At 35.9% G+C, this 26,142-nt stretch overlaps 1 protein-coding gene across 19 annotated transcripts in view; it reads left to right on the top strand.

Annotated features, from left to right (window-relative positions):
- LOC115610462 overlaps nt 1-26,142 on the top strand; it is a 147,774-nt gene that overhangs the window by 24,366 nt on the left and 97,266 nt on the right. For 4 of the 19 annotated variants that reach the window (XM_030492035.1, XM_030492037.1, XM_030492039.1 and 1 more), the window contains exons 3-5: nt 3,752-3,822; nt 8,678-8,763; nt 13,532-14,644. In XM_030492035.1, the coding sequence (XP_030347895.1) occupies nt 3,752-3,822; nt 8,678-8,763; nt 13,532-13,624 (250 nt within the window). In that variant the 3' untranslated portion in view covers nt 13,625-14,644. The other 15 variants (XR_003992241.1, XM_030492043.1, XM_030492033.1 and 12 more) reach the window with 12 other exon arrangements.

Genomic DNA, 26,142 nt, shown 5'->3' with positions numbered 1-26,142 from the left:
CAGTGTTATACAAGATATCCGTACATCTATAGCAATGCTAGCAATTGTTGGTTTAGCATTAAAACAGAAAAACTCTCATACTGAGTCAGATTAATCATCCACCTAATAGAGTCTTTATTTCCACTCCTGTGCTACCCTCTCCTCCTTTTTTCTTCTGGCAGCTTCTCTCCTCCTGCTCCTGGCAGATTAATCACAGATACTGACAGAACTGTAAAAGTCACAATGTGCTTCAGCAAATTATTGTGACTTTTATTTTCTCTCTTTTGTCAATATTTAAAAATTTCTCTTACTAAATCAATAACCTTAAGTCTAAAGAGGTAATTATAATATCTGGAATTACTGTATTAAATAATCAGGATGATGTTTAACTAACAATAAGACTTTATTTAGCTGTAAGGGTTACCATACCAAAGTTCCATTTTCAGTTTTCAAAATACTGTTTTTCATGTACTTTTGTGTTTGCTTCTATGCAAGACATATACTGTATTTTGCAATCAAAAGAATGAAAGAAAATCAAAGAAAAGCCCACCTCCGTGTGGTTAAAAAAATACTACACATATCATCAACTGCATTTCTGATTGACAGTTTTTGAAACTAAGATTGACAACATGTAGGATGTAATGAGTGGGAAGATGACTGGAGTGTTCAGCTTATAAAAGAGAGGTCTGCCTTCACAATAGCACTAGAAGTTGTTACAGTCATATGTTAGCGCATTTAAAGAAGAATATGATAAAGTGTCTGTGTAGAAGACCCCCAAATGATGTAAATGTCTGCTTTTGAAAATTACGATTTGTATTTATGGATCCCCATATTCACAGATTTGCTTTTTCATGGCAGTGCTCTACTCTTGATACTTCTCATAAATTAATAGACAGCAGGGGAATGACAGTAATGGCCAGTGAACAGACAGCAACTTGAGACTATGTTCACACTACTAAGTAAAAGACAGTTAATGAGTGAAAGTTTCTGAGATCTAGTGAAAAAGGACCAGCTCCTTCCCACATTGGTTAGAGATAGCCAGCCTTGTATAGGTTTACCAGATCCACACTGCATAGTACTTAGTGTTTCAGCTAACTGCTTAAGGCTGCGAGAAATAGCCTTTATTTTATAGGTCTAGGGATTTGGACAGATGGTTTCCCCCTTCTCCCCAAAGATTAAAGTGTCTGAACTAACGTCAAAACTATGCTGGAACTTCCTAGAATAGCATTTTATATTAAGGAAAGTCAGAGGATCATGTTTTGGAAGTTTTGAGGTGTGACATGAGGATATGTGAGGATATGTGGGTGATTAGCCTGTGAGGATGGTATCGAAGGACTGTATATGGAGGGAAAACTGGCAGAAAACTGAGTTTCATCTGCATAGACTTCTGGGATCATTTCATGAAACAAACTGTCTCTAAAAGCCTGCTCAGGCTTTCTCTTGAAGAGAGATATTTGGAGCAGTCTAAAGCATAACTAGGGAAAAAATTACCAGTTAAGCAGGCGTAGAGCAACCTCCCTCTTTTATTTATTAGGACAGATGGAACTGCAGATACCAGGAGCCAGGAGTGGGTTCTTTCCCCACTGTGCAACGATTAAATTAGGATTAACTCACAGGTTGACAACAATGATAATTAACAAGCCTAAAAAAAGTTACATCATGACTCAAAGCCACAGAGTTTTGTTCTCACACTTCTTTCCCACTCTCTTTTCCAGGTAGGGAAATATGCCAGTGCATATCAGTCTTTTATTTAGAGCAGATAACTTTGTATCACTACTCAGCCCATACACTGGAGACCTTTGTGCCATTTACAGTCAACTTTCTAGTTGACCATTCTCCATCCACCTGTAAAGAGGTTTAATCCATGGTCCTATAGAGGGTCCTTGCTTCTAATCTTGATAGCAGTTATATAGGCAGCAAATGTAGGCAGCATGAATGCTAAACAGCCTCATAATTTCTGGTGTGGGCACAAAGCCAGGATCACAATCTGGCTCTTCAAGACTTGACACATTCACAGAACACTGTAATACAGTATTGTTTATTTATAGAAATTTGGACCTGTTTGAACTTTCCTGCTTTTATATCACAGGATAAAAGCTGAAGACATTTCTGTAATCTATAAGACATGATGTGTCTTTCTCCAAACTCTGGTAATAATTACAGTGTCCATATGAGTCTAGACCTTTAAGATTCCTATGTTAAGGCAATGTTATTTTATCCTATGTATTTTGATGGTTTTCAGCGCTAAAGGAAACTATTATCTTACTTTTTTTTCTATTTCATAGAGTCATAGAATGGTTTGGGTTGGAAGGAACATTAAAGATCATCCCGTTCCAACCCACATGCCATGGGCAGGGTCATCTTCCACTAGACCAGATTGTTCAAAGCACCATCTGACCTGGCCTTGAACACTTCCAGGGATGGCGCAGCCACAACTTCTCTGGCAACCTGTGCCAGGGCCTCACCAGCCTCATAGTGAAGAATTTTTTCCTAATATCTAATCTAATTCTACCCTCTCTCAGCTTAAAGCCATTCCCCCTTGTCCTATCCCCACATGCCCTTGTAAAAATCTTCAGATTTCTTGTAGGCCCCCTTTAGGCACTGGAGGCTGCTCTAAGGTCTCCCTGGAGCCTTCTCTTTTCCAGGCTGAACAAGCTCAACTCTCTCAGCCTGTCTTCATAGAAGAGGTGCTTCCAGCTTTCTGATCATCTTTGTGGCCCTCCTCTGGATTTGCTCTAACTGGTCCACATACTTCTTCTGTTGAGGGCCCCAGAGCTGCACACAGTACAGCAAGTGAGGTCTCTGTCCCTGAATTTATAGATATAACACAGCAAGCAGGGTAAAATCAGACAGAGGGTATAATAAAAAAGGCTAAATAGTATTTGTGCCTATTTAGTGCAAAATTGTTTCTTGGTAATTCAAGGATTAATTTCCCATATGCAGCAGAAATTTGATTGGAACAATTGTCCTGACACTTTTTAGAATCTTGACACATGGTGAGCCCCAAGCTGTGGGAGTGATTTCCACACATTACGTAAGGCTGAAATGTGATGTCTCAGTGTTGTGCAGGACTTTAAAAGCCATATTTTGCATACGCATATTGGTTTTTAAAATTTGGTTAAATAGCCATTTGAAAATATTCTGAATAACACTTGTGTGAATGTGCATCCTAGTAAAGTTTGTAGGCGGTGTGTAGTGTTTCTATATTTGTCACTATCAAATATATTTCTAAAACAAGCTTGCTAACTTTCATTACCGAAATAAACATGCTGGGTTAGGAAACATGGCTTTAAACCCTGTTTCTTTCTTGTTTGACTTGGATTAAATTTGACAAGGTATTCAGGCATTGGGGCAAGTAGGCAACAGAGAAAAGGAGGACATGAGCTGTGACTGACTGTTCTTTTGTCACCTTTCTTAAGAGCAGTCATTGTAACGTTTAGTGGAACCACAGCAAAAAGGATGATTCTACCTGCAAGGCACCATCTAGCAATTAATATTTGCACTACCACAGCATAAATGGTATAAGTGACTTTGAAACTTTCACATGTTGCTGTGTTGAGTGCAGCAGCAGAAATAGAGTGCAGGGAAGAAACCCTTCACATCTTTTACTCCCTAACCAGCAATTCAGGGAAAGGTGCTTCGATGCTTATTTATCTCTGAATAAAGGCCTTTGTGCAAAAGAATTCTTTTTCTTTGCCAACTTTATCTATTGGTCTAATGAACAAAATTACTTTGCTCTATAACTTCTGCCCTCTTGTTCCTCTCCTTCCAGATACTGCAGACACCAGAGAAAGAAAGAGGAGAAAGGTTATTTCCTTTACTTTCTTATCCTTATTCGTACAGGTAAACAGCATATAACCTCAGTTTATTACAAGTATTCTCAATTATTTCCCTAAATCCTTTTTCTGAAGTATGAAAGACGTATTTATATCTTTTCATACTAATAGACGTTAATGAAGAGATGATAGAATGTGTAAATACTAATGTCACTACTCACAGAAAAGTCAAACCCTTAAAATTAATACAAGTTCACTTTCTTGGGTGCCAATGCAGGAAACAAGGGGATACATGAAACCATTTTCCTCTAAGCGAACTACTTATGTCTTACGCTTAAACCACGACAGTCGCTCACTTGCTTAAGAGCAGGCAGACACAGAAAGATAACCTTTTTAGCTCAGAACAAAATAAACTGTAAAGTAGAAGTGGGGAAGAAGCTGATCATGATGGAGTCAGTCTGATCCCATTTCTCCTTTGGAATACTGCTGTGTACCGACAAGTTGGATCTTAAACTTGTACTCTAATCCTAGATTTATTACAAAATCTTATAGATTACATCCAAACCAATCTCCTAAAAAGCAGTGTATTGACTTTTGACATCTTTACATATTTGTGTGTGTGGGGGGGAGGGCACTTATCAGATATGTGCTAACAAGTAATGAAGATTTATACCTTAGCTGGGAACAGGCTGGATTCCACCGTTTTTCATTTTCTGACATTCCAGCATTTGTGAATTTTTAACCAGGTGAGTAATTTTTGCAGAGGGAGACTACTACTAATAATCAGAGTTGGATGAAGTCCATCAAAACACATTTTCAACCCTGCACTGATTTTAAAAAAGTTTATGCTTAAGGAATATTAGGGTATGCATGCACTTGGTGACTTTGGAGAATGCGTCCATTTATCAGTGCAATCATGCCTCACACACACTCAGAAACGTAGAACGATGGCAGTTTTAAAAATTTTTACTCATAATTCTTGAATAAGAATGCCATTTAGTGTATTTATAATGTATGCTTTATAACTTTAAATTTTTGATATTCATTTTGTTAGCTAAGTCAATGAAATGTGCTGAGGACTGTGTTCCATTTTCCATTGTCTTGTGCATTAGTGCTAGTTTTTAATCAAATGAAAGATGAAAGAATTAGAAAAATTCAGTCATAGTAGAGTCATAGGCAGATGAAAAAGTAGCTATCCCAAATGCACTAAAATACACATAAAATCATTCTCTTTTTTCCTAGGGCTTGCATTATTCCTCCTTTCCTTTTGTCCTTCTGTGCCTAACTTTTCATTATATGGTATGATTTAGATATACTTGTTTTGAAAAATAATCTAATCTCTTGCTTGAAGTTACTTTCCTCATGCTAAAAATACCAGTGAGTATTTTTAGAGTGAGTTTCTGAATGATGTTGGTTCTGCTGAATTTTTATCAAGAGGACCTGAAGTCCTACCTAATTTCTAAACAGCTGTTCCATATGTGTGTATAAGAGTAGCTGACATCTTGAACACTTGCACATATTTTAAAAGTACTTATTTTGTGGACATAATTATCTGTTTCATACTTATCTCTCTACTTGAGTAAGGCATAACCAAACAGGCACCCAGATCTACAAGGGCATTCTGAAAAAACACCCATAATTCTGATCATTTAGTTTGTAGTGCTGTTCAGACACTTCACAATCACATACTGCTTTTAGCACTTGTCAGAGAAACCTGAAAGTTTTCTTTACAGATTTTAATCATCTTCAGAAAAAAAAAAAATCTTATCTTCAAAATTCTGGAAAGCCACCTTTGCATTTCTGCTGAACTGTGAAGAAACATGGTACTGCAAGAAAGAGAAGCTATTTGACTCCAAATGGTTAAATATTGTCATATAGGAAGGTCTACTTTCAACAAATATTGCCCCCCCTCCCTCAATGGTGGCCTAATATAAAACAAATATGTATTACAATAGACAGTATTTGGGCTTCATTTATTTTTCAGTTTTAATCATTTCCAGACAAGAGTCTAGCTCCATCTTATTCTACTTTGTCCTCAGGGATTTTGCATTTCTGGCTACACAAAGAAGGAAAAAAAAAAAAAGAACCAAACCAAAAAACCATAGCTTTAAGTGGCAGGCTTCTTTCCCTTTCAGCTCTTTCAGTATTTTCTTAACATATAAGTTTAATTCCCTTGCAGCTGAAGCAGGCACAGAACCCACCTCTCCAAATTTCTAAGAAAGTGCTCTAACATGTATTAAGCAAATGGTTAAAACCCCCACTGCTATATCTCCTTTAAAAGAGCCACCCTTAGGTATCTATCTCAGAATAAGCTGAGACAAATTAGGTCCTGAGCAGAAAGAATAGCCCAATGGAGAAAGGTAGCTGCCTAACTTAAACATAGTGAATCACATTGTTGAGATTTTTTTGAACTTAATATGGTGTGATGGGGATTTTCAGAAACGACACCCATCCTTCATTGATAAAATAGGAAATTTAAACCCTGTTCTTTTCTGAGAACTGGATTTTTCCTCACCCCTCCCACAAAGATAGCCTCCTAGAATTTAGATCTATCAGTTTAAAGCACTCTTCAAGCCTCTTTTTAAATTTTCTTGGTTCTTCCTTTATTCTGTTTTGGAAGTGATTTGAGTCTGAACTTTAAGAACAATGATCCTTTCAACTTTCATAGCCATAGGATAAAGCCTTTAATGATAGCATAACAGTTCATTTCTTAATTTTCTTTAAAAAGTCAGGAAATATTTCAGTGTTCTGTAAGGGTTATACCAGACACTTTTCTGATGTTCTGTGACATCTTTGTTTTTGTTAAAACAAAGAGTAGTTAGTGCAGCAATCTGTCTTTCATTTGAAAATCAAAACCAGTTCTTACCTAGGAGAAGGAAAAGGTAGCATTTTCTAAAATTTATCTGTATCCATGCTTAAAATACCTCAAAGATTAGAAGAAAACACTTAGCTTTTGAAGAAATAACATATGCTATGTAAGTGCATTTTAATAGACAAAAGTACCATTGACTAGGTCAAATGTTGGTAAAAACTCCATGAAATTTGAATCATTTTTCCCTCAGCAGTGAGTATTTCACTCAGCACTCATCTGTAGTGCGCAAAGGAAAATTGCTCCAACATTTCTGATTATCAGTTCTCTGAAGAGCAGGAAAGAAAAAGGATGTAATTTGTGCCATTATTTTCTTCTTAGCATAAGAAAAGAGTCATGGTCTTGGTTAAAGCTGAAGTCTGGGCTTTCCTTCCCTGTTTTATATCCTCCAGTGATTTCTTGCTATTATGCTTCATTTATAAGTGTAAAGAAACATCTTATATTCAAGTACACCCACCTACACAGATGATATACACACGCTGAACAATTTCATAGGGAATTTAGTTTTTTCCTTTGTTTTTGTTCTTTAAATATTATAAAGTTCATCTTTTATAAATAGAGTATATAACTGCTCTCTCAGTGTTGAAAAGGATTACATTTACTGTCTAAAGGTATAGACTTTCAAAATCAGTACATCCCTTGAACCAGTTATGGATGGCTGCTTTCTCCAAAGTAGCTGGCTACCTTTTTTCTTTATTATGAACAAACTGCTTTTGATAAATTGTACGTTTGTCCTATTATCTGCTGTTTCAGCATTGACAACCGTAGGCAATTTCTTTCTTCTTTCAGTCATCTTAAAATTCAATGAGACCTATATTTGTGGCTTGAGTTTTGGATCTTGAATCCCATGCTAACATGCTTATAGTATGAGAAAGATTACTGCCTGACTTTTATAAAAAGACAAAAGGAATTTGTTGTGTTCAATAGATTTTCAGCAGTCTCAGAAGATAGCATCTTGTTTATCTGATTAGGTGCATGCAAAGCTTTCCAAAAGAAGTGAATATTACCTGAGCAGTATTCTTTATAATCTTAAATCAAGAAATAATAGCACATTTCTTTACAAATGGCAGAACAGACAATTGAATGGCACTGTCTGATTCTACTGTGATGTTATCCCTTTTTAGGTCATTATCTTCAGCAAGAGCAAGAGCTTTTGCTGGTTTATCAGCTTTAATTTAAAATACAGGTGCTTCTAACATTCTTTCAAACCCTTAGCTGATAATATCAGGAATTTGGGGTTTAGTACAACTAATTCTTGTTACTTGAACAACCATTCTTTAACAGATGCAAATCAAAATGAGAGCTAGATATGATATTCAAAATGTACCATTTTTTTTCATTTAATAGTAGTGTAGTAGTGTAACTGCAAATCTGTTCATACTATTGCACAGTTTCACTGATTGTACCATTATTAATATAAGAAAAGATGACACTGAATACAGAAGAAAGATGCTAATTTAGGGAGACATACTGTCTTTAAATGTGATAAAAAAATAAACAAAAAAAAAAAAGCCTTCAGTACACAGCAGGTGTATATGTGGCTAGTATGTTTGGCAGCAATTTATAGCCTTCATGGGAATATCCTGACCAACTGTCCTATGTTCATACTACCATCATTCAGCAGGGCAGCTCTTATTCTTTTCAGCTGCAATATATCTTATACTGTGTGGTATTCTCTGAGTCTTTCTACTTAGACCAACTATCACAGCATCCCTTATGCTTTGGGGTTGAGTGATCATCTCTGGGGGTTTTAGTGATTTCCACAATTTTATTTAAGCAGAAGATGTCAGACACGACTCCATTTATTCTCCACTGAAGAAATATAATATGGATTAGTTTAGGTCATAAGTTTTTACCTTCAAATGGCTCATATCTCATATTTTAAAATAAGGCTGCGTGATTTCATTTCCAGATTGACTGCATAAAAATTGAAGAAAAAAGCGCAGCTATATCCTTAGAATACTGGAATTATACTTTTTTCTCTGACAGGATTTTTTTGTTGTTGTTGTTGTTCTAGGAAAATGATTTAAACTAATTTTTTTTTTTATAACAGCATATCTGGAGATCTTGAAGACTGAACTGTTGAGGATTCGCAGCTGGAATCAAAATGAGATCTGTTTTGAACATGTGAAGTACCAGGTAATAAAAGGCACTCTGAAATTCATGTAATGAGTATCAGATTTGATTATCCTAAATTTATAGATACTTATTAAATTTTATGTTTCTTTTCCCCACCCGACAACTATCCCTGACTTTCCATTGTCTCATAGAGGTTTTGTGAAATTGTACTGAAACATATCCATGAAACATTCCATAAATTCAGAAAAGCCAATACATAAATAAATAATTCTCTCTTCTGAAAAAATAAAATAAATAAATAAAAATGATTCGTAAATAAATCAAATTGAGATACAGAAGTGAGTTCTATTCATTTTGTATGCTGAAGAGTCTCCCTGTTCAACTTGTTCCAGTCTCTGTTCCCTGCTGTTTCTGGTTTTCCTCTGTTGCAGTTTCCAGTCAGACCAGTACAGTTCTGTATGAGGTCTGGCTGGGATGGATTCAACTTCCTTCACAGCATCCCATATGGTGCTGTGTTTCAGATTTGTGACCAAAACTGTGTTGCTAATATACCAATGTTTTAGCAATTGCTGAGTGGTGCTTGCATAATATCAAGGGCTTTGTTTCTCACTCTGCTCCCACAGGGACTGAGCAGATGTTGGTGGGCAAGGTGTTGGGAGAGGACAAGACTGGGATAGCTGACCCCAGCCGACCAAAGGAATATTCCATGCCATATGATGCTATGCTCAGCAATAAAACTAGCAGGCAGGGGAGTAATTTTTCCAAGGTAGCCGTTGCTTGGAGACTAGCTGGGCACTAGTCTGCTAGTGGGAGGTGGTAAGTGACCCTTTGCACCACTTGTTTCTTTGGGATTTTTTTTTCATTTATTTTCCTTCACTTATTAAATTGTCTTTATCGTGACCTATGAGTTTATTCTCATTTTTTTCTCCCTTCTGATTCCCTCTCCCATCCTGCTGGGGTGGGAGAGTGACTGGGCAACTGGGTGGGGGCTTCACTGTTGGCCAGGGTCAACCCACCATGAATTCTCAGTCGATTGTTTCTGTCTCCACTTCCACCAATAGTTCTGGAAGACTTTGTAGAATCCAATGTCTTCTCCAGGCCAAATCCTTCACATATTTGAATCAAAGAAGTTAATATTTCATAATTTCTTTTTATCAGTGATGTAAATGGTAACTCAGGTACAGGAGAAGCAGATTCTCATCTTTTAATTCAAGCACTGGGGCTTAATCCAGAGCAGCAGAGAGCAGGAAAAATCCCCCTGTTCTGTCCAACCTCAGAGCTGGATGTTCATTTCCTACATATTTTGGTGTATGCAGAGTCTGATCACCCTTGGAGCTGTGATAAGAACATGTTCAATTAGAGAAAAAAATAATCAGAAACTTATTAGGTAAACACTAAGTGCTCAGCAGCACGAAAAGTAATTCTTGCATGCTTACAACTTTTCCAGACTGGGCAGAATTTTTTTTCAGATATCTATCTATCTTTGCCATAAAGCCCCATTCCTCCTGCCAAATTCCAAGACCCTGTTCCAAAATAGGCATATGCTAGAACATTTCAAAGAAAAGGTGTCAAGAGTATATAAACACTATCAAAACAATATACATAGTTACTATGTTCCAGAAAAACAAAAGGACTTCTCCCACTTTATTTCCAAAGAAAATTGTGGATCAAAATGCCATCATTTAGCAGGCTAATAAGTGTCTGTAGAAAATATCTTAGTCCAGGAAATACCTGAAAACATTAATGCTGGATAATGTTACCAATCCTGTCAGTTTTGGAAAAGGCCTTCCTATGAAATATACTCAAATCATATTGCAATAACTAGCATTTCAGAAAGCCTTTTGAAGGCACTGAGCTTCACTAATTCAAGCATAATAGTGCAGATTTATGCCTGACAATTTGCATCTTTCATATTTAATTTAAATTTTTCTGCATCACCTGATCTTATGAGCTTAGATTTGTACTAATTTTCTACTAAGAAAAAAAAAGAATTAGTATTCAGTTCAAGAATCAAGGATATCTTCCTTATCTGACATAGGTGTTGCGGTATCAAGGATTATGCAGCTTCCTAAGGCTGAGCACAAACATTTAATTATCAATATTTCTAAGTGTCCTTATACTTTTTATTGAACAGGCAGATAAGCAGAAAATATGGATTTTAAAATGTTCAGCACTGATTTAAATCTGCTCCTCATGAGCAATGGATTTCAGAGCTAGATCCATGAAGAAACTACGGTGTAGAACTGCTAAATTTTGCTCATTCTAGTATCCAGATATATAGCTTCAAGAATCAATTTACTATGATTCCTTAAATTCTACTGTCTTATTAGCACCAATAACAGCCATGGAGTAGTTCCAACATATCATAACATTATATCATGGACAGAAAAAGTAACTCCTACAAATATATAATAATCTTAGGTGTTAACCTTGCATTGAGAGCCACTAGTGTGGATTCCTAATCCCATTAAAAAATCAATAAAAAATCTAGTGAAAACTGTGAAAAAATTCTGTTGTGTCTATTTATTATTTCAACAGGGTACAAACATCTTCATAGTCTTATTACATAATGATTAAAGGGGGAAAATAGAATTTAATTTGTAAGGTACTAGTTTACAATGACATTTTTTTTGTTGTCAGGGTAGAACTATACATAGAAATTAATATTTATCTTCAGGATATTAAGCGACAATGTATACACTTGGAATGAAATACTGCAAATAAGTTCATAAACCAATCCTCTGAACAACAAGTAGCTGCAATTCAGTATATGTAAAATGTAATGAAACCAAGCTGGATAGTGTAAACTTCAGTGGAAAAGACATCTCTTGAGATGCAATCTTTTTGCAAAGCTCTTGAATGATTAATGCAAATGGTATTTCACTGTGGTTGTTTTTCGAAGTGGGTCAAGAACACATATGTTTATATCACACGCAGAAATGATGTTAAATTTTAAAGCTTTAAGAAATTCACAAGAGCCAGACATATTTTGGATTAAAACTTTCACTATGCCCACAGTACATTCCCCCTGTGCCTTCATAATTGCAATGTTGTTAAGGCTTGAAATCAGTGCTTTTATGTCACCAGTTAAAGATTAATTGGAAGCCTTATCTTTGAATTTTCTTACTTTCTTGGGTTAAAGGCAACTCGTTAAAACAACACTAATGAATTTCCTTTTCCTATATGAATTTCCTTTTATTAATGGTAGCTAAAATAGATAACAAAAGGAAAATGTCTCAGAGGGAGAATTTTTAAACAGATGTATCCTATATGTCTTCATTAGGGGTGTATCCTAATTTCTTCATTTAGAACAATTTGATTTTAGAATTTGCAAAAACGCAGAACTGTTGGAATTTGGATAAGAAAAGCCTCTCTCTGATTATACAAGTAAATAAAACCATTCTTGAGGCATGTCTGTGAAAACTTTTGCAGAAGATTGCAAATGCCTCCATACACATATTTCAAATCTGTACAGATACAAACTAAATCTAAACTAAAATCTGCAGAGTCACAACTGTGGTCTTACTGGGCTAATGAAGCTATACTGTGAGTGAGCCTTTCAAGGTATTCATGGATATGCTTTCTTATGTGAACACTTTGTGTAGCCAGGCAAAGATAACTGAAGTCATGTTTGCTAACATCCTTTTCTAGGAACATTGCATGATTCAGTCCAGGGTTTACTCACAGCACAGAGACAACTGCTTTGCCTACATTTGAACGCAAGAGACATTGTTTTAGTCTTTACCTTACCCTTGCTTTTGACTTTGTTATAGTTGCCAACTATTACTGGTCAACTGCAATTGCAGTTATTGTCAACTAAGAAAAAACTAAAACTGTGGTAGAATAAGATCTTATCGAACTATGGCAATACTATGGTTGGTTTACTTTCAAACATGAAATATGTGTATCCTCTGCTGATGACTGAATATTTTTTTTCCAAGTCAGATAGATAGCAATAAAATCTCCTAAAAGAGTACTTTCCATTAAGAGGGCTACACGTTGTTATCTCGGTGAGCCAATGTTCCATGTTTGGAGATCCTCAAAGTAACATTTATTCCCACCATACTGGTTGAACTATTTTTAATTATGTTGTATTTATCTATATGTGTTATTATCTTCTGCTTATATTAAATTGTAACTTTAATTACAATTCATATTGTAACAGAGACAAATTCATTACTCTAATTAATGTATGACTTTCTTGAGAAAAACTTTTGAACAAAATAGAATAAATTGCATAATATTTTAGCTCAGGAAGGTTACTCTCAGTTGTTAATTGTAATGGCAATTAGCACATACTTATTGATATTAAATAATACTCTATTATACCATGACTTGTTTGTCCTACAGCATTTCACACATAATGTAGAAAATCCGAAAAGATGTAAAGCATTATAAGGACTGACTGAGGAGCAGATGGACAATCATCTGAACACAGTAGCCACCATACCAGCTGTGGAAAGCTGACTCTCACTTCACCACTTTAAAGCAGTTAAAAATATAGCCCAAAACAAAAGAATTACTCAGATAACAGATCTATCCTGCAGGATATAATGTGGGGAAGTTGTCAGTGACTATAGTCTGAATCAGTCAGACGGACGGCAAATATAGCTGAGAAACACAGCAGAAAAATGGGTCTAACAGTAGAAGAAAATGGAGACAAGGCTAATTGTGCCTTCATCTAGATGTGAAGGAAATGCCAAGCATAAGCAGAAGAGTATGCATATGCATTTCTTTTTCATCAGTGAATACCCCTTCTGTGTGCAACTAAATCACATTTTGTTTTCAAAGATGCATCCTAATCTTTGGATACTCTTTCTGCTTGCAGACTTACAAGGGAAATTTTTACAGGTGCCAAGTCCTGAGGTTGGCTGATTCTGTGTTTGGAAGCCTAAGAAGTATATATTGGAAGCTCAATTAAAGAATGTTTCCACTATGGGCTTCTGACCCGAAAATAAAAAGTGGAGCCCCAGTCCTTTGAGAAGGATTTTTTCACAAAAATGTGAATAAAGTATTTTGGATAGCTTAGCCACAGATCATGACAAAAGATTCAATTTATCTCTTAACGAACTTTTTAGAATAACCTGATGAAAAACAGAAGATGGCCGCTATTTTGGCATGTGTCAACCAAAGGACCTCCTCCATATCTAGCTTTCTGTAGTGGGCACCTTCTATCAGATCAAGATCAACTTCGGCAGCTGCCTCCTACAGACGAAGAGAAAGTCCTTTAGACATTACAGCTGAACATCCTCGAGCTATTTTCTGACCAGATGCTGCTCTTTCCTGAACTTTTCAGGACTTCCCAAAAGACAAGTTTTGAAAAAGTTTTCTATAAACTGGATAAGGACAAGAGAAAGGCAGAAAACAGAAGTTTTAAGAGGAAAAAGACACTTTACATCTGGGAAAGGCTGAGACATTGCAGAGCTCAGTGCCTTAGCTGTGAGACAACCAGAATATAAAACTCTTTATAATTTATCAGCAGGTGAGACCAGATCATCTATATAATAAATACTGGGGATGTATGTTTTGCTATAGGAATAGGGACCAGAGTCACCAAATCACTTTGCTGCTTTTGCAGGAAGCCACAAAACAGATATTTTAATTGTTGTGCAATATTTAAAATGCATCTTAAACGTAATCAAATCTGATCAACCCTGTAATAAAATAATAAGTTACTAAATAAGAACTCCCACTGTAAATCTTTATCACAGATTATTTTCTTTTACTCTGAAATAGAAATGCTCTCCATAAATCCTGTGAAGCCAATGAGATCTAGGAGTATTCAACAGCCTTAAAATTAGGCCACTTTGATTTTAACATGCCTATAAGCCCCTTTTTCTCCACCTGTGTTCTGGAATTGGCATAAAAATCACGCTGACTGGTAGTTTTTAACCTTTTCTTTTTTTTTTTGTCCTTTTAAAATTTCTATTTGGAATATCAAATATCAGCTTCAGAAGATGTTGGATTAAAACCCAATGTATTTTTTTAATTTTCATTTAATATTTTCTTGAATTTTAGATGTTTCCTTCATGTGAACCTCCAAATGATTCATAACCATCAAATAAGTATCAAAAACCCCCTACACTCTCAAAATCATAAACTTGCTTGACACTAGGTGGCAGACAAGACAACCAGGAAGATCCTTGAGCAAACTATCCCTACCTGTGTCCTGGTGTGGCTGTGTGAATCCTTCTAGTTTAAGATCTCTTGACAGATAGGCAACAAAATCAAGGAATTAGTACTGCAAGTATGCTACTTGCGGTACAGACTTCCTCCACACTGGCTGACTGTATCTTTTGGTGTTCATGTTTGTTTTTTGAAGAAAAATAACACTTTGAGAAGCCATTGTCTGTGAAGCCATGAAAAAATATATATAGATTTAAAAAATGGCATTATGTTAGCAGTGTAATTATGAATATATAGCTATATACACATAAAAGAATATGCATTTCATACTACATAATAAGGCCCAGCTAAAACTTCTTGATATATAAATATATCTATATTTCTAGATATGTGTATCATATCTATCTAGCAACATAGGTATCTATCACAACTTAAAGTAGATTGTATTCTTGGCTTTACTGCAGATTTGCTCTGTGATTTTTAAAAGCTCAGTGATGTTCTCTGCTTCAGCCTTACAATCGGTGAAATAGAGTACTGTTTTTTTCCTTTCTTTTAGATCTGTAGAAAAGTAAACTCATTAAAAATTATGAAACGTATATGCTCAAAAATGGATACATTGAGAGACAGCTCTCACTCTCTTTTTCTTGATATTTTTGCCAGGTTTCCTTCCATGTTTTCATTGAATGAGTATCTACATTTTTCCTCTATGGCAGAAAAAATATCTGCCCATTGCTCCTTTTTTTATTCTTTGTCAAATTCTGAATCATCTGTTGAAAGTTGTGAAATATCTGTTATGCCAAGGAACTAAAGAGAAGCTATGTAATTCAGGTCCTACTGAACTGAGCAAGAACTTTGTTATAAGCTGAAGAGAAATAATGAATTTGCTTAACATGCAGAAAAATCTAGCAAAAACATGATTTTGCTGGACATATGATCAATATTGATCAATTTATAAAGGAAGAATCTAGAAGAGAAATTAATTTGATCCTTCCAGATTATTTAGTATTTTTTTTCACATAAGCAATGCAAAGTTAAAAGTCACAGATTTAGGGGACTAAGTGTATAATGTGATTTCCCATTCTTTAGAAACTGTGTTGGGTGATAAACTTGTAATGAGAACAAACAAATTAAACTCTCTAAAAGGCCTGATCCTGCAACAGACCTTTCTTTTTTTTTTTTAAATTACAAAAATCCCGCAGTGTGAAACTTGAATTTTCTTACCCTCTTAGTTGTGAAATTAACTTTTCAATGTAAACACACACAATATCCCATCTTTCTTAGCTGTCAGCAAAACCAGCTGGAACAGCAGCAATTATAGATGAATGTATATAAAAGTTATCTATACAAGTGATCTAGGACCTTCGCAAAAAGATACAGAGACAAATAGAGAAAAATTTGTGTGGGGGTTGTTTTTCATACAGTTAAAACTGAATACAGTTGGAAGTTATCTAAAAAATAATGTCTTCAATTTTCATTTCTAGTTAGTCATTAACTATCCGTGAATGACAGTCTAAAGATAAAATCACTGTGAAGGCTAGGTGAAACATAAGCCAAGGGGGAACAGAAGGCTTTCTCATAGTTTAGTGTTATTTATTTCTGGACTGACTCCATTACCAGAGACATCAATCAGGCAAAGGTATTTATCCAGTGAAGCTGAATGTATTTGTTGCATCCTGACATTCATTCATTTAAAAATATGTTGCATAAGGAAAAGGGTAGAAGCTCAGAACAAATAGTCTTGAGCACTGGGATCCTGCTGTGCAGCTTCAGGATTTGGTGCCTCTGTGTGTGTGTGTTTGTAAAACTCAATCCAGCTGCAGATGCAGCTCACTTTAATAGTGCTGAATTAGTTATCTCCACACCCAGGACAACTTTTCTCAATTTCCTCCTTTATGCTGCAGTTGCCAACAATGTCATTGTATGCCATGGGCTTGCTTTACAAACAGACTGTGCTCTTATGTTGCATCCATTTTAGCTTCCAAGTGGAAGTGGTACTAATGGGTTTTTTAGGCACTTACTATAAAAACAATTTATCTTGTTGGCAGTTTCACATACTCAGGAATTCTATGTACTTGTCTTCACTTTGCAGATCATCTTTTTTTGGCACTTCTATATCACAGGAGGGACTTCCTGACTGGAGATAACACTTACCGTATTACAGGAGCTGTGCATTCTTTTTGGCTCTAGGATTACACATAGCGACAAGTGTTCAGCTCTAGCAGGCAAAACAAAAAAGAATAAATTATGTCAGCAGAAAACTTCAGGTCAATATAGCTTTGAGCTGCAAGAATTTCATGATTTTTACCACCCTGATGAGATCCATGGATAGTTTAGTCTTATATAATTACTTACAATTTTAGCATTAGAAGACTACATTTCTTTTAATTACAAATAAATGCATGTTTATTTCCTCTTATGAATATACTTCAGCTTCTAGTTCTGGCCTAAATGTTTTTTTTAACTGTCATTCCTTTGTTAAAAAGAAGAGTTTAAAAAAATAAGACATTTTCTTTCAGGTGTCGTGCTTCCAGTAAATACAAACTTAAAAGGAAGCAATAATACTGATTTTTACAATCAAAGTTTTTCAGTGCAGGTAATTCTAATTTGGTAGCATATACTTTGATTTTTTTTTTTCTGTGAAAGACAATGATTTATTTTAACTGTTTCAGCACAGAAATTAAGTACCTGCTTTATACTGAATATATAGATGAGCACTCTTTTTGAGATCCCTTGATTTGACAGCGCTCCTCAGTATTAATGTAAGTGATCATGAGGAAAGGTAGAGAAAAAGGTCACAAAGTGGCATGCAAGGAATAGTAAAATTTTCAACTTTTCCCTATGCCCTTCCTGAGAAGCTGAATGTCCAATAAAACAGAAAACAGAATTTTCTTTTGGCAGTGATGCAACCCAGTGATAACCCTCCCCCTAAAAGAGCAAGCAAAAATTAGAGCTCAAGAGTGTGTAAAATCAAGGGGTGGGAGCAGAAAAGTAACAACCTCCCAAGGGAACATGATGACAGAATGCCGAATGTAAAGTTCAACTGAAGAATAAACCAGTACATATTAATAAAAGGTAAAATAAATTCATACAGAATCAAACAAACCATTTTAATCAGACTAGGTAGAAGAGAGATTAAATGGTTTCTTTCAACTCCCTTTGTAAGTAAAACAATATATGTTAAATGTAGGAAATAACATTAGTAGCAGTAATAATGAAAAGTAAATGTATGCTGTCATTATCCAAGTAGGATAGTTCAACAACTACATAGGGAAGCAGTACTGGAAAGTAACTTCAGATATGTTGCAATGCAGAGATGAGGCTGAATATCTATGTCTAGACTGGAATATATGCGTCATATGGTCGCTCTCCACATGTTAAGAGTTTGCTCCTTGGTAAACCCAGCCTCTTGCTAGGAAAGAAATAAAAGGTGAAAAATTAGTGATGAGTGTACTGTGGAGACACATTATAAGTTACTTATTATGTCCTCAGAGGGGGTAATTTCATAACACATTGGTCGGTATACACCTGAAGTTGGTATATACTTAAAATGTTAACCTACCATATATTTTTGCTGCAGGAGTGCAGTGAATTTCACACAGGTGAATCTTCTTCAGCTATTGTAATATTTTAAAATTTGAATCAAGCTAATAAATCAGTGTACTGATATTTCAGTTTCCCGGAAACTCTTTGCTATGCTTTAAGAAGGTTCCTATTTTCATTCAGTTCATTCATTCCCTCAGTCCCTTAAAGGAATGTAGAATAGATTGCCCACTCAATAAATTTCTGTGAACTCAGCAACACTCTGAAACTCAAAGGAAAAAAAAAAAAAAAAGTTAAGAACTTTACTTTCAAGGTGTATGCCATCTTCATGCCTAGAATATATGTCATAGCCCAAAAAACTTTCCGCCTCTGCCAAGCCAGTCTCAAGGAACAGAAAGGAACAGCAAATTCGGAAATGCTGGAAACCCTCTATTCTATTAGTACATCTTATTACTGAATAATAATCAAAGTTCCCACAGTTAATTCTGATTTTCAGTATCCTTTTGCCTGGCATTACAGGTAAGTGGTATTTTGTGGAATGTGGTTTTTGACACCTGGCAGCAAATTTTTGTTTTCAGTACATCTCACACGTGAATTTGACCACATAGATGACAACCCAGCATCAGCTGATCAGCTGCAAACAGTAGGGTCTTCAAAAGTGGAGCTTCAGTTGATTTAGGCAGAAAATTTGAATGTATGAATTTCAGAAAGAGAAGTAAAAATATAACAAAATTAAATAGCTTATTAGAGATTATGTTACAGTTAGAACTCCTTCTAACTGTTATAATTTTTGCTGATATTATGCTATGGTTGCTACCAGCTCCTCCAAAAAATAAACGGAACAGATAAAAGACAGAGTCATTGTGGTTTTGTTTGCTTAGGTCTTAGGAATGGTTGGTTTGTTTTCACACAGGAACTAAAAATACAAAATGATTTTATAACTACACACTCATTAAAAAGTACAATCTCCATATTAAAAATATTTGTTTAAATAATTCTATTATGTTATGCCCCTTCTTAAACTTTCTAAGCACATTAGACATAAAACATATTTTAAAACAAAACTTTTATTCGTATTACTCTAACTGTGCCTGTCAGTTCTACTACTGTGCATCTCCCATGTACTGATGAATACATGAAATATTAAACACCTAGATATGTTTTGACTTGATGCTTTATACCTGTAAAAATTTGAAAAGATTAGGTATCTTGGACAGGATCACAGAGAAAATCCTGACAGGCCAAGGAACAGAGTGTTCAGAACTTACTTTCATAAATCAATAAGTGTTAATAATGTGTGTTTGAATGGCATGTGTGCCTTGCTGCATTTGTCAATTATTATTGTTACAATTTTACCAGCAGAACCTGTATCTTATGGTAAATAATAAAGGTTTACGTGCAATTTTTTTGTTCCAGATGCCTACATCATTTAACCATGTCCTCCAAAAAGTTCTGACTCCCCATCAAAGTAAAGAATTCAGCTGTTTCTCAATTAAGTGTTAAGCAAAGCATTAGGATGTTCTTACCCATTAATTAATTCCTTATTTACTTGTAAAAATAGCTTTTTTTTTTTTTTTTGGTTTTGCATGATTTACTCCTTTTGTTTTGTCTTTGTTAGAAAAATCCAGTTCTGCTTTACTTTAATTTCCTCCTCTGAAATCTCTCCGTCTCGATATTAGTCTTGCAAAACAGAAGACATTTGCTATCCAAATCTTCAGTGCTCAATCAATCCTTTTTTAGTTCTATAACTTTAATCCTAAGAATTTAGATTATTTCATTATTCTATTGTAATCTATTCAATTTACTCTAATGATTAAACCACACTGTGAAAATATGTAAAAAGAGAATTTTTACATATTTTCACATCACGTAGCTTTCAGGGGTTTTGTTGAATACATTCTGTGTTTTAAATCAGTTTTAGTTGCTGCTGAAAATGTTTCAGTGAAGGTTATTGGAACAAAATATTGAAAGAAAATTACAAGATACATAATACAAGTAATGAATATTAGCATATTCTGAGATCTATACAAAATATTTTATACCACAGCCTAAAATATCTAAAAGCAAAGAAACAAGTAATCTCTATATTCATTCTGGATTTTCTTTTAATCTATTCCATATAACCTCGAGATAGGACTTCATGTGATGTAATATTTATAAGGGCAAACTTACAAACTCACAAAACAGTACACATTTACATCTCTAAGTAATTGCTCCCAGTAATTAGTTAATTGCATTGTTAGAGATTGCAATGTGTTCACTGAAAATATTTTCTGTACATCCAGGAATCTACAAACTGAACCTGGACTTCATATAGAAATAGCATACCTATAGAATAATTGTACATAATTTATATTCTTTGTACAGAAAGCCTTTCCAATACCAACTGGCTAAAACTAATTTGTTATCCAGACACCTCTGTAGAATTCTTTTCTGTGTCTGCAAAGTTAGCACTAGTGTAACAGTATTATTTGCACTTCCAGTTGTATTTTAAAGTTATCAGAAATAATGTCATATGAAAGTCTGATAGTACCTGAATGACAGAAGCACAGAAAAAAAGCATTTCTTCTATTCAGAAGATAGAATCTTCTACCTCTTACATTTATTCTGTTGCTTGCCCAAAAAGACAAAAAAAGTTGAAAATCAAAGTAGTTTCTAAATTTTCTAATTGTTAATCCCACAGAACTAGTTTGATATTCTCTTTAAAAGCACTGATTATCATTCAGTATAGATAGCAGTTTAAGATGCTACAAAATGTTACATTATTTGAATAGTACAGTGACCTTCATTTAAAGGTGTATAGCCCTACAAGTTGTGAGTGATTGTGACAATTCACTGACAAAAAGCAAGTCATCACAGCAAGTACAAGGAGTATCTACGCCAGTATGAAGATAAAGTTGTCATGGTTTACTCCAAAAGCAGAAGTATTAAAATTTTTGTAAGGTATTTTTTTCTAAGTAAGGCTTGGATGCTGCATGTTCTACCACAGTGCTAAAAATTGTACTTTTTACTGAGGCTAGAGGAGTAAGGTGGTTTAGTAAATATACAGATGCAGATTCTAATCATGTTTAGAGTTGGTCATAGATATCTTCAAAATCCACACTGATAAGCTCCAACAAGCTTCCTTCAGGAATCAAAGCAGCTTTCAGGATTACATATATCGCAACTGTTTGAGAAAGAATACTCTATCTATGAGCAAGGTCTGAAAAGACTGACAAAGAACTTTTTGAAAGCTGTATTAGAATATTGCTTAACATTCAGATAAATATTTACAAAGATCTGCCTAGGGGAAATCAAACAGAAACTAATGTAAGGAACCACTGCAAAAAGAATATAATTCGTCCAAAGTATATAATGCCTTGAATAAATAAAAAACCTCTAAAGCTCCCTTGAAAATAGAATGCAAACATTAAATGAAGGTAAAAATATGACCCATAACCTTGTTTTTTAACAAAAATGCAAAGATTTTATTTTTCTAAGTTATACTGCCAAAAGCAGTTAATAGGAAAAGAAATCATAGGTCATGTATATTTTTGTCTTGTCTCACTTTGCCTTAAAATATGCCAGCTGTCAGAGTTTACTGTATGTAGAAATACATAACTGTTGCTGACATCATTCCACTCCCTCATTTCCATTCAACTATGACATTTAATTTATATGGATCCATTCTTGAAAGCTTCTGTTTGACCAGATAGGTATGTAATGTCAGCTGAACTGTACAAAATGCACATTTCCCCCCCACCCCCCTTAGAATTCTGAAATATATTAATGGAATAATGTACTTCCAGTAACGAAAATAATACTGAGCATCAGAGCTACAACTCCAAAGCAGATTCTCGTAACCATGGTGTTTAGATTGAGTACTAGCAGTGCCTGGCATGACAGAAATACCGCAATGCTCATTCTGGTTGTTTTGAAAACAGAAGGAAATCTGCTTAAGCTTTTAGAATTTTGGAATACTCCTAAAATATCTATTTTTTAGGCTTGCTAACTGAATTACGCCCTCTACTTTATATAATTGTAGATAATACCTCCTTAACAAAAGACAGGATGGTCCATAATTGTGCTCTGTTTCTAGGAGAAAAACAGCAATGGAAAATTATGATGGGTCTGCTACTGCACACTGATTAAGATCCAAAGTCATCTTTCTAAAAGCATGTTGACGGTAGATCTGAAACGGAAGCAAGCATCGTTGTGACGGTCAAAATACCCTTTTTTCGTGTCTCAAAGCACCTCAGAAAGCAGCCGGCCCTGCGCGAGGCCTGAGCCTGCCGGCGGTGAGCAGCACGTTGCCGCTCGGGCAGATGCCGGGGGCAGAGCAGGACCGCGCTCCACCAAGGTGGGGGATGGTCTTCCTGTGGTGTCTGCCCTGAGGCCGCGGAGATAACTGCCCCGGCAACGAACCGCCCAGAGACAACAACAGACGCTGCGGCGCCTGCCGGGTCTCAGCGTGACCTGGGGCTGGAGTTTACCTGGCCCCCCGCCACCGGCTGGAACCTTCCAGAACAGCTCCCGGCGCATGAGCCTCCGCCTGTGGGAGGGTCCAGGAGACCCCTGACCCTGTAAAATGTCCTGTTGTCGCATAATGTGTGCTTTTCTGGTCTGGGTTCGGCTGGAGTAGTGGGGTAGGAGGGCTGCAAAAGGTACTACAAGGACCACAGCTGAAAGCATTTTAGCTTGCTGACCAAGAAGACGTTGCTGGATTCACGGGGTGGTGAGACTATTTGTTTCTCCTTCCTTTTCTTTCTCTACTTCGGATCCTTTGTGAGAATAAGAACTTGCCAAGACATTTGTTCCTGCTGACACTGTTTTAGGGAAGTTTACAATAAAAGTAATTGTTCTTTTGTTTTCGCCCTTTGGAGGGCCTGCGGCTTCTCCCATGACTGGCACAGAGCCTGGTGGAAGATCAGCTCCTCCACACCTGCTGGGTGGGGTGGCACAACTTATTGATGGGTGTGATTTTTGGGTAGCTGGAACTTGAAGCTAACTCCACGCCTTGAATAGAAAATGTGTTTTTACCATCTCACAGTCAAAACTTTCAGTTAAAAGGAGACCTAGGTTCTTGTCCTTGTTGCCTCCTGTGCTTCTGTCTTGTTCGTTAAACAGCTTGTACGCAATGTTCTGTGCTAAGCTTCCCCCGCATTAAGTGTGTTGGGTTTACTTGGTGAGGTGTTGGCTGTGGAAGGGTTGCAGGGGCAGCTGTTGGGAGGACACAGCCAGTTCCAGCTGGTTACAGTGGACCCACCACAGGACACAGCTGAGCCTGTCAGCCTGACTGGTGGTGCCTGATGTTTATCAAGGAGAAGTGCTGAACAGGGAGAAGAACAGCAAAGAAAGAGTGAGAAACAGCAGTGCGAACACCAGGGTCAGAAAAAGAGAAGGTGCTCCATGGCATTCCTATTCAGCCTGTGGAGAGTCTGTGCTAGCATAGGTGGTTATTCCAAAAGGGCCAGAGCCCATGGTGCACCCACACCGGAGCAGAGGAGAAGCACAGGGAGAGATGGTGACTGTAACCCCCACCAATTTTCCATGTGCCTTTGGGTTGGAGGGAGGAGTTGGGAGGTAAGGAACATGGAAAGGGGGTGAGGAGAGGTGGTGTTTTAATGTCTGTCTTTTTCTGTTCATTTCAGAGTATATTTTTATATACTGTGAATACAATAAATGTAAACTAAAATTATTTAAACAATATCTGTCCTTTCACAGATGAAAAGTACTAATATTTGGGACAACATTATCTGATTTGGACTGGAAGGGAAATAAATGTGTCCAGAATGAATGGAGGCAAATCAGTGTTTATCTCATCAGGATAATATTTCACTCAGCTAAGTGAAGTCAGTACAGGCTTTCTTAACTTCAAAACACCTGAGCTGCAGTTGACTACTACCTTTACACTTCCATGTATCAAATAAAGAAGACAAAGCAAAAGGAAAAAATGTAATTTTTTTTTTTCACTTAAGAGTCTTCCAGTTCTGTCCTCGGTAAGAGGAGGCAACTACATGTTAGATAATAAGGGTCTAAGAGTATTCATCTGTTACCGTTGTACACAGTCACATGGTGCAAGGTGTGAAATCCACCTCAAAAACTCTTAATAAATTTTATACTTTGAGTATGAAAATTCAGAAGACTCAAGCCTGATTTTTGTGGGTATGCACAGTGCTAGGGATCTGAATATTTTCAATGAGAAGGCAGACACACATCAGGAGTAAGGTCTGCTCTCGTTTTGCTCTTCCAAATTTTTCAAACTTGGAAGTTTGTGTTAATTTTATATAGCCAAACTCAGTCCTGATATCTTTTATGTTTGGCTTCAAAAAAGGTATGAAAATACGCTACTGACAAAGACAACGTTCTTGTTTTTAACAGTCATGTACGTTTTCTGCTTTAGAAGAGAGTGAACCTCTTGCCATTCTTCATGGTGCCAAATTGTGGCTAAGGGCAAAAAAAAATACTTATGCACTGGCCAGCAGAAGCTTTGAAGAAATCAGTTAACTAAAAATTACACTAAACCTCCCATCAACAAATCAGACACAAGAAGCTCTGTTTTGCAAACTTGAATTTCTGGGATTGCTGTGGTTTTGCTGCTTTGTAATTCCTTACCTCCATATGACTTTATTAACTAGAATGTTTAAGGCTTCCGCTTGGAAAAATCTAGAGTCTTTGTCTCCATGATCCTTGTCTCAATTTGTGTCTCATTTAAAAAGTTTGGTTTTGGTTTTTTTTGGGTTTTTTGGTGGTGGTCTTTAGAGTATTATTCAGCAGTTCAGAAATGTTCTTGCATGTTCTGTGTGGGTTTTGAGTGTCAGTTTATATTGATGATAACTCTGATACTGGATAATAGTCATCACTTAAAATAGCTGCTGGCTTCCTGTTTTTGCCCAAACACAATTATAAAAGTTCATTTTATCCTTCTGTACGGAATTTTTTCTTTTTTTTTTTTTATTTCTAGAATTTCTTAATCTTCAAGTTGTCTCAGCAGTCTTTCTCTGGACTTCTAAAGTTTCAGTTTTTGTAGTTACTTGTCACAGGATTATGGGTGAGGTCTCACTAGTGACTTGTGTGATAGAAAAACAGTAATTCTATCTACTAGAAATAATTTTTCATCACATTGACATATGTTTTCTTCTAAGTCATGTAAATATCTTAATGAAGTGATTGAACAATGCTTTCAAATCTTTTTCCTTCTGTCATTTCCAAATTAAGGCATATGATACTGTAACAGTTTCCTAAGTTATTCACCAAGTTTATGATCTTATACCCTTCACTATCATTTTTGATACCTAAAACTGGTCAGATTCAGGAATTTTCTCGGAAGGGCTCAATTCAATACTCCGAGCATAATCACTGGGTACTGATCTTTTCAGGCACCTCAGAAAACACGTAATTCATTGTTGTCTTCTTTTAAATTCATACACAATATGATGACACTTCCTGTATAATTTACTCAATTCTTCATATTTAATCCATACAAAGTTACGGTCTTCAGATGTTTACATGTCTCTTTCAGATTTAAATCGCAATGGACATTTCTTACCTGAACTTAAAAACCTGTAGTTTCAGAAAAGAGTCCAGAGAGGCAGACTACATGTACAAACTGCCACTATCTTCCCCTTTTAAATTAGTGATCCCTAGTTCAAGATTAATCATGTTCCTTGCTTAGGTAATTTAAAAACGTGATTGATTTTAAAACATCATAGTTCACCCCTACAGATTCTGAGCTATTCTTGAAAAATTACTGTGAATTGTATCTGAAAAATGATAGGTAGAATTGTGCAAAGC

The sequence above is a fragment of the Strigops habroptila genome, chromosome 7 (assembly GCF_004027225.2).
Source record: "Strigops habroptila isolate Jane chromosome 7, bStrHab1.2.pri, whole genome shotgun sequence".
Taxonomy (NCBI): domain Eukaryota; kingdom Metazoa; phylum Chordata; class Aves; order Psittaciformes; family Psittacidae; genus Strigops; species Strigops habroptila.
This window is presented reverse-complemented; position numbering and strand designations above follow the sequence as displayed.